General features: G+C 49.1%; 1 protein-coding gene across 2 annotated transcripts in view; it reads right to left on the minus strand.

The window, feature by feature from the left end:
* NHS (NHS actin remodeling regulator) overlaps positions 1 to 9,177 on the minus strand; it is a 246,014-nt gene extending 236,837 nt beyond the window's left edge. For both annotated transcript variants that reach the window (XM_035542107.2, XM_035542106.2), the window contains exon 1: positions 8,839 to 9,177. In XM_035542107.2, the coding sequence (XP_035398000.1) occupies positions 8,839 to 9,169 (331 nt within the window). In that variant the 5' untranslated portion in view covers positions 9,170 to 9,177. The remainder of the gene's footprint in view (positions 1 to 8,838) is intronic.
* Between the last annotated feature and the right edge of the window lie 211 nt (positions 9,178 to 9,388).

Raw genomic sequence — 9,388 nt, forward strand, 5'->3', positions numbered from 1 at the left:
GCTCCAACTGGAGCACTTTTTTTTTTTTTTTTAATTCGGGTTGGAGCATTTATAGTGGACTCTTTCCCTGTGGATTTTCAGGTGTCTAATAAAGAACAAGCCCATCCTTCAAATGCAGCAGCACTTCCGTTCTCTCCTTTACCTGGCAGCCCCTTGTATGATTCCTACCCCGTGGCAATGTAGCTGAGCTTGTAGCTGAATAACAGATACAAAATTTCTGAATGGCTGCCGTGAGATACATAGGTATGCCCACCTCCTCCCCTGTTACACACTCACGGAGTGTGCTATCCCTTAATTCTTGTTTCAGTAAGAAACCAGGCTAAAAACTGTGTTGTCAGAATAATCCATCCTACAGGAAAAATGCAGCTTTGACGTGCTGTGTGCAAGACTTCATGCAATCTGCTGGGGAGACCAAGACTTCAGGTTCAATGAGGGAAATGGAGTTGGGCAGTACCTTCTCCTTGGACCCATTTTGATTTGCATGGAAAGTGTTTAATCATAATTAGTCTCTCACTTCGCTTAAAATTAATTCATCCCTTATCATATCTCACTAAATACCAGCCACAGTGAAATGCGTACCATGTTACAAAAAGTGTGCCTCTTAGCATCACAGCAAGTTACTGCTGCCTATCCTGATCACCATCAGGAAGATCTCATTTCTGCAATCAAAGGCGGTCACAAATTGGAGAGAACAATGCTCGGTAGTAGCTTTTTTGAAAACAAAACCAAAACACGCAGGCAAAACAGAGCATCCATAGAGAAACCAGTTTTGCCTTCAAAGCAATCCAAAGCCTGTGCCAAGAGAGGAATTTTTCAATGCACCCCACATAATTCATTCCCCAAGATGACCTGATTCACAGCTCCGAGGAGAAGGATCAGCACCTTCTCCCCTCAACGTGCCCTCCCTCCAGGCCAGCTTAAAGGTCTTTTCAAACATCAGCAAGCTAACAAAAAAACTTTGAGAAGGCAGGGGAAAAGCTGCGGAGGCCCGAGCGAGCTATGCATATTTATAGCACAAACACACCGCCCCATGCTCATTCTCCTTAATCACATGCACACGCTAGCAAGACAGCTCCTCCGAACTTTCTCAGGGACTCAGCCCGAGTGGCTACAGCTCAAAGTCCAACCGCCTCCGTGGCTGAAAAGAAAGGGAAAACCACAGTGGCTTTGTAAGAATTACAGTGATCCCATTAAAAATAATAATAATAAAAAAAAGCCTTTCTCTGCTGGGACTTAGCATGGCAGTGCCATGCAGCACTCATTGAATCTAGCAGCATTTCAAGCACACAACTCCTGGTGTAATTAAACCATGGGCTTAATTAGGTTCCCATCACTATTGCTTTCTTCCTGCCTTCAGCCAAGAAGGTATAAGAAAAGATTGTCCAATACAGATACTGCAATTTAAAGTCTCTAGTTAAGAACACAGTGGGTGTATATCTTGTATAAAATCTACCCTAAAAACATGCCAGTTGTTAAACTAAGCAGTGCATTAGAAGCAGTTAGATATAATGAAAATGGAAATGGAAAGTATTCTGGGGAGATGCTTCAGCTGAAAACAGCACGCACTGTACGCTATCTTTTATTTTAATCATGCTCTAAGCCTTGCCTTTTTGAACTTTTTATAAATTCCGCTATCTCCCTTTGCAGTTACTTACATATTGGTATATAAATTCAAAGACGAGAAGCAATTAGGAATGAAGCTAAGACTCCCTCTCTTGATGCTAATACATCAAAGGAAGTGAAAAAACTCTCTCCCTTCCCCCCCCCCCTCAGTAACACAGAGAGCTTCTGCTCTTCACAGCCTAATAGCTCGAGTAGCTCCAGTGGAGAGTCTGATGTCAGATTCCGATTACATGGAGATGCCAAGTGATTGGAAAGAGCAGCTTTTGAAAATCCCAGCTCTCTGATTCAGAAGACCACACAGCTGCGCGGCGATGCTTTTAAAATGTGTGTGTATTATTCCCATGAGCTGGTCGTATTTTTTTCCCCACTTTGGGCATCGTAACGTTGCTTCCAGGAGTTCCCTTGTGGGTCTCTGATTTGGGTGCGATACACCTAGGCGTGTGTGAAGGAAATGTGTCAGATTAGGGGCCCTTCCAACAGCCGGTGCTACCCTGCTGAAGCAGAAGAGCAGTTGAGTGGCACCGTTATACCAGGTATTTACACTTGCTTCCTGCAAATCGTTCCCTCAATCCAAGGACATTTGAGAATTACACAATAGGGTTTTTGGAAACACTCCAGGCCCTTCATCTGTCATAAAGGGAAACCACCACCTTTTATGTATGTGAATAAGGAGGTGAATGACCTTCCCATGTCCTCAGTAAGTTATCAGAGCCTGCTTGTTTCTTAATCTCCAGATCTCCTCCGTATCAGCAGGGGAACCAACCGAAAGTGGGAACGCCTCTGCTGATTTCACCGGAACACTCGTCTCACTCACATCTCCATATACATTAGACTATAAAAGATCCGAAACAGACGCAGAGAGTTTTATAGGGGCTGTGGGAAGTATTCGTCCTATGTCATCAGATCCACAGTAAGTGCAAGCGTCTTACCGGCCTGGTTCCATTTTCTCTGCAGTCCTACTCCTGGGTAAATGAGACCTCGTTGGTCTTAAAGGAGTCAAGTTATTTCCACCAGGATTTTGATAAACACCCAAGAGACCCTTGTCTGGTGTGTGAGTATGAGCCAGAAGGAAGTTCCATTAATGGCTACGATACTGTGCAGCTACATGGCTGCAGTGAGGTGGAATTCCAGCTTTGGCTATAACTGGATATCAGGTCTTTTGTCCAGAAGGCTCTCCATCCAGCAACGAAGTCCTCAAACATTTCAAATCTCTTACATCAGTTTAAGTTTTGTTTGTGGGATGGAAAGGAACTACAGAAAGGTAAAGGCCTTCTATACCACGCCAGCAGAAGACCAAGTAAATGCAATTCAGCAAAATTCCTGAAGATTTACATCTGTTTAACAGGGAATGGCTTCAGAGGAAAACCACAGCCGTCTGCTATTCATCTGTTACCAGGTTGTGCCAGATAAAGGTTAGCGAGTCTACCTGAGCACTGAGCTCTCGGAGCCTTTCCACTGATGGTCCCACTGACCTCAAGAGGACAAAGGGTTTTATACTCTGCTTTTATCTGCAAAGATGCCAGAGTCTGCTTTACACCAGTCAACGTGACTGAAGGTGACAACAGCTTCGAAAGCACTATGTCTCTGCCAAAGAGACCTGACAAATTTCCTCCCCTTATGTTCTATCACGTACTAAATGGATGAGAAAAATCTCTCAACCCCAGGCTCCTTACGTGCTCTTGTGTAAAAGGTTTTCTATCACTACTCTGTAAACAAAGATAAGGAATCTTTTTCCCAACTGAACTGCGCTCTATCTAATGTCATGGGCAAGGTACAAATGGGATGCTTAAGTTAGCAGGTTTTTCTTCCTACATTTCTTTGTTGTTCTGACAGTAGTAAAAGGTAAACAGGAAAACCAATGGTTTGGCCTCCCACTCCTGCAGACTCTGCTAACTTGACACCAGCCCTCTGCATTTAGAAGAAGCCAAGCACTCAGGAAATTATCCAACTTTCCCACACCCACAACCCGGGTTATTTGCATTAATGGGAAAAGTACAGTCAAGTGCACCAGACAGTAGAGCTCTGTAAAACAAGCAAATAAGCGACAGCAAGCACAAAACCTAAAAAAAGAAAAAAGAAAAAAAAAAAGGCACCAACAAAAATCCCCAAAACAAAAAACACACCTGGTGCAAAAAAAAAGAAAAGAAAAAAGAAAAAAGCCCTCCTCCAATTTCAAAAGGCAAACGAAGAGGCTGTGTCATTCCATTTGGATGGGTGCAGGACACAAAGCTGAAGGCAATTGATACTACATCCATCGTACAATTCTGTTTTTCTTCTGAAGTTTTATTATGCACCCAGTGAAGATTTGCCAGTGAATATGATTTCGATGTACAAAGAGAGCTGTGAATACATTCTCGTGCTTCATGTCCCCAAACCACAGTAGTGCATGCTTCTGAAAGTGTAGCAACCCTTACACAGAGATACACTTATGCACTATAAAGCACTACAATACAGGCTTAAAGGAAACTAGAAATCTGTTCTCATTTGTTTCCAGCAGTACCAGAGACGCTTTTGTGTAAATGTATCCAACCTGTGGGGGTCTACAGTTGTGCCTCAGCACAATAGGAAATCCATACAATGGAAACTGCACTTTGAATTCCCTGGGATTTTGCGAAGCTGGAATAAAGTGCAGCACGTACCTACCCAAGCTTCACTCGCTTCTTTTTTCTTTCAATGGGGCACCTACTCTTAAAGTCTTGTGCACCCTCCTGAAGATCTCTGCAAGTGTGACCACCAGCAGTTAGCCTGGGGTGGCCTTATGATGGAACCAGGGTGCAGGTTTCTAGGTTCAGCAGCAAATGAGGTTTCAGTGCATTAAGCCAAGGAGGAGGAGAGGCATTATCTGCCGAGCTTTGGATCCAACATATTTTTTTGTAGAAATGGTAGAACTGCAGCAGAAAGCAAATCAGAACCTTACAACTGATTAAACATTTCCCTGCAGTGCTCAAAACCCAAACAGAGGAGCATTATATGGGTGTGTAAAAAATAAAATAAACAAACAAACACCACCACCATCACAACAATCTAAAAATCCCAAAGAAACATACCAAAAGCAAAAGTGAAACTAGGCAGGCTGTTCCCAGAAACTGACTTCAATGAAATAGAATAAATTAATGCAGAGCCTAAAATGATAAAGAACCAATTCACAGCTGTCCTTTTTATCGCAATGCTGTAAAGAAGAGAAAAGTATCGGGGAGCTCACCGCAGATGTGTGGGGACCTCTGAGGGACACAGGGGATGCCCACACTCCTAAACAGCTGTATTACTAAATGTGAGCACATAGGAAAATCGGGAATGGAAAAGTGGTGCAATGAAGATACAACAGGCAATTGCTGGAAAGGATACAGCCTTCAGAAAGATTTGCTTCTGATAACACACTGATGCTTTCAGAAAAAAAGCCTGGAATGCATGGAATTCTCTGGGATGCCAGGGTGCAAACACGATCTTGTTAACCAGGGCTTGAAAATCTGCTGCCCAGTCACTATCGATTACTCAGAAAGCAAGATAGCTTACATCATCAGCTTCTGAGAAGCACTCTATTCCACTCAGACTGCCAGATCTGGAGGAATCATCTCTCACAAGTGCAGACAGAGGCACTCAGTCCCAAGTATACACACGAATCCAGCACTTCTACGGTTCTGCGTTACCACGATTATGAAACGAATATCACACTGCTCATTTCTCTTGCCGTTAATAAGAAAACTCGAAGCAACAGCAAGACTGACAACAGTCATGTTATTCCCACATGGTTCCGCTTTAGAAGCAGACCCTGGAGCTGATCGTGATGAAAAGCAGCAAAGTACTTAGAGTGGCAGAAGGGCAAAGCAGTTAGTTCAGGAGCTGAGCAGGAAAACATTTCTCACCCTTGTTTCTCTTCCAGTCAGAGGGTGGGAAAGGATTCATATTTGCAAGATGCTAGCTGGCCAGAGGCTTGTAAGAAAGACGAAAGGACCAGCAGCATCTGGGAAGGCAGGGGCGAGGAACCCGGAGTTTTTGAAGATGACCTGCTTGTGACTGCCCAGAATCTGCCTTTTATTGTGCCTAACAAGATGTCCAATCACACTTTCCAAACGGTGCCAGAACCAAAAGAGTAAACACATAGGTAAATCCCTCCAACAGCAGCTCAGCAAAGCACTTCAAGCAGTTTTCTTAAAGCAAAGCATACCCAGTCTTGCAAATCTTTACCACTTCAATAGCAACAAAGCTGAAAATGGTAAGTCCTCAGGAAAACAACAGCCACGGTGATGAAGATTACGAGAAAAACGCCGTTATTAATTCATTTCAATTTTCTGTTAATATTCCCTGGACCCAACACCAGTGTTTTATTTGAATGCAACAATACGTACTTTCTGATGTAAAATATGCCATTATTACATGAAATTGTACAATATGCTATTTTCAAGAGAGCTCCTTTCCTGACCTCCTTCCCCTTGGTATCATGTCTGTTACTGCCACTGACTGGATCGGGCTAAGGAATCCCCTCTGTAACCACTGGCTCCATTAGCTGCCAAGATGGATCTGGCCCATCGTTTCCTTTTCCTCCCCCAGACTGTCCCTTCATCACAAGGGAAACTTGGAATCCAGCTGGCTTACGAGGCGTGGAGAAAAAGGCCTTCAAATGTCACGGCTCAGTATCTAGGGCACGTCTGGTAGCATTACTCTCAAATCACTGTGCTGCAGTCGGCGTTATAACGCCAAGAACGTCTCACTGTGGCGAGATAGCCCAGTAGTTTGTAACCGAGAACTTAACAAACGTACATTTGGGCCGTGCTGCTGTTACTCTAACACGCCAATATGCAGCACCTCAGTAAATACGCTGAGCAGACCGGCACCTCCAAGCTCATGATACACAGCAAGTTCAGTGGCACCATTACAGACAGGACACGGGTGCCTACCACAACCTTGCTCCATGTGGTGTGAGCCCAAATCTCCAGTCGGTTCCAAGTTAGTCTTAGATGTGGTACTCAGACTGGACAACCAAAAGGCAGCCCAGAAGCCACCTCACCGTCCCCACGTTTGCTGCTGGATGTGGAAGTCAGCATGCCTTCGTGTGGGGCTGGTAAGGTAAGGCAGACCTGAGCTTGCTCTGCTGCTTTGAAGAGAACAAATGGGTCCTGTGACTGGAGTGAAATGCTGCCAGGAATGAAATGTGTAGGCACTTCATGCTTAAAACAAACATTAGCATAGTTTTGCTGAAAGTAACAATGAAGGAGGAGGTGTCAGCCTCGGAAGGAGAAAGCATGCTCTCGTTACACGCCACGGCAAGGATGGGCAGCTTCCTGCCAGGCACCTCTGTCGGGCCCTTGGGAGCGCAGAGCAGACTGCAGGCCAAACGGAGGAGCTGCTGTGGACGTGTACGGATTTGGAGGATGCGAGGAGAAGACTTGCAGCACGGTGCAGCTCAGCTCCAGGTTCCCAGCTGCGATGTTCAGCTGCAGCACTATGCAAGTGCAGCTGTCTTGGTCCAACACTGGGTGGGGAACAAAAGCAGCTGGAGCGTGTGGCAAGTTGAGCAGCCGTGCCCACCGGGTGGGTGAGGAGACTTGTCAGGCTTCGAGCACGTGCAGCACAGCGCGATAAGGACCGGGCGATGTGCCTGCGAGCAGCTGTACAGCTGGAGGCAGGACGCACACCTACGGGAGGATGGGCAGCGGCACACAGCAGCGCTGTGCAGGAGCCCCTGGCTAGCCAGCCGGAGGGATATCTGCAGCAAGAGCAGCGGCACTGCACTGCACACTGTGCTGCATGCAGGGGAGAGGAGAAGCAGCAGCCAGACCGCGGGAGATCATGACCAAAAGTGAAGGATTTAAAGGAAAACAGAAAATGAGCAGAGACGTGGACTCTGCGTTTATCATCACAGGGGAAAAGCCAGGCTCTCCAATTAAGCGCATGACATAGCTGTGCTGTAATACCACGGGTTTGCACCGTGATCTGAAAACAAGCCGCACTTGCACAACCCACAAAGAAAAATAGCTGTATGGATTAGCCGGGCTAAGCTCTGCTCTCGCTTACATTAGTATGTGCGCGCAGCTACTCGGCTCCAAAGACTTGCAGATGCGAATGTGATACGAGGAGTTTCATTTCCTCAGACAGTTCCCTCACCACACCGGCCAGCCCTCCTGCTCACCGCAGTTTCCAATCACAGCCCAGCCCTCTCCTCTGACTGCACGCTAGTCCTGAAACCACAGAAAGCCTCCATCGGGCTGACCTGTAGTTGATGTATGTTAACATATCATCAGCAAAGTCACCGCGCAGCTGCCAAGGATCTAGTTTAAACAGCTCCGAATACTTAAGGCTCGGTTTCGTTAATCAGTACAGCTTCTCTGATCCTAGAAGAGTTACTTCTCTTCCACACCGCTCCGTAGGGAGGAAACACAGAACACGATTTTTTAAATGGCACGTTCATTAAAACCACCTAGAAGAGGGCACGCTCTCGCTTACCCCGGTGTAAACCCCCCTCCCTATACCCACCGGAGATACGTAGGACGTTGAGGGGAGTAGCAGAAGGCAAAAAACTGAGCCAAAATCCCCTTTGAAGCCATTGCTTTTTCAAAGCCAGATATTAGGAGGGCAGGACCAGCACCGATCTGTGCCGCTCCGGACCTCCAGTACACAGCCCTACCTACGGAAAGCAGGCATTCGCAAGCGCTTGGGAAGCGTCTGCGTCAGTGAGAGCACAAAACCATTACGCTGCTGTAAACACGAGCAATGTTCAGCAGAAATCAGCAGCTGCTAGCACTACGCAGCCTGTCACCGCTTTTATAGCCCGGGTGGAGAAGCAGCAGGATCCAAGCCCTCCTTGCTCATAACAGAAGCGGCGGATCGCCCTCATCTTTCTCGTCCCCTCCCTCCCTCTCCGGCTGTTCAGGGCCACTCTTTGAACAGACAGAAGTCATTAACCAAACTTCCTTATTTTACATGGCAAGCCGCAGAGAGGCGAGGTGCTTTGGTCACTGCTGCTTAGCGGGGTGGCCGTTTCTGCTTCGGCCCTCAGGGTTTCGACCGGGAAGCCGGACTCACTCCGAAGGGGCAGGCATCCCCCTCGGGGACGGGGGTCCGGCCAGCAAAGGGGGGCGCAGCAGACCCCCCCCCCGGCCGCCTGCGCCCCATCCGCGCCCCCTCCCCGGCCGACGGGAGCCTCTCCCCGGCGGGCAGCCCCCTTTCCACGGGGCTCCCTGCGAGCCGAGCCGAGCCGAGCCGAGCCGCGCTACTTACGCACTGCCTCCTGCTTGGGGTCGAGGCCGCGCACGGCCCCCTGGAGGCCGGCGATGCGGCCGTGCAGCGCCCGGACGCGGCGGTGGGTGCCCTGGATGTCAGCCTCGACCTCCTGGAAGAGGGTGCAGGCGTGCCGGGCCACGTCGGAGAGCTGCCGGAGGATCCGCGACAGGGCCACGTTGCTGACGGCGCACAGGTCCAGCACCATCAGCACCGCCGCCGCCGCCTCCTCGCCCGCCGCCCCCGGCTCCCGGGGCTCCGCCGGGGCTCCCCGGCTCTCGTCCGCCCGGCACAGCCTCTGCGGCTCCACCGTCCTCTTGGCGAAGGGCATGGCCGAGCGGCCCCGGCCGGGGATCGCCGCCCTCCTCGCCGCCGCGCTCTGCCCCGCTCCGCGCCCCGCCGTGCGCTCAGCGCCCGCCGCCCATCGCCTGGCCGCGGCCCCGCGCGGGGCTCCCGGGCTGCGGGCGGCCGCCGGGCACCCGCCGCCAAGGGGAGCCGGGCAGAGCCCCCCCCGCCTCGCCCCGCTTCGCCGCCGCCGCTCTCCCGCAGC

The sequence above is a fragment of the Cygnus atratus genome, chromosome 1, assembly GCF_013377495.2.
Source record: "Cygnus atratus isolate AKBS03 ecotype Queensland, Australia chromosome 1, CAtr_DNAZoo_HiC_assembly, whole genome shotgun sequence".
Taxonomy (NCBI): Eukaryota; Metazoa; Chordata; class Aves; order Anseriformes; family Anatidae; genus Cygnus; species Cygnus atratus.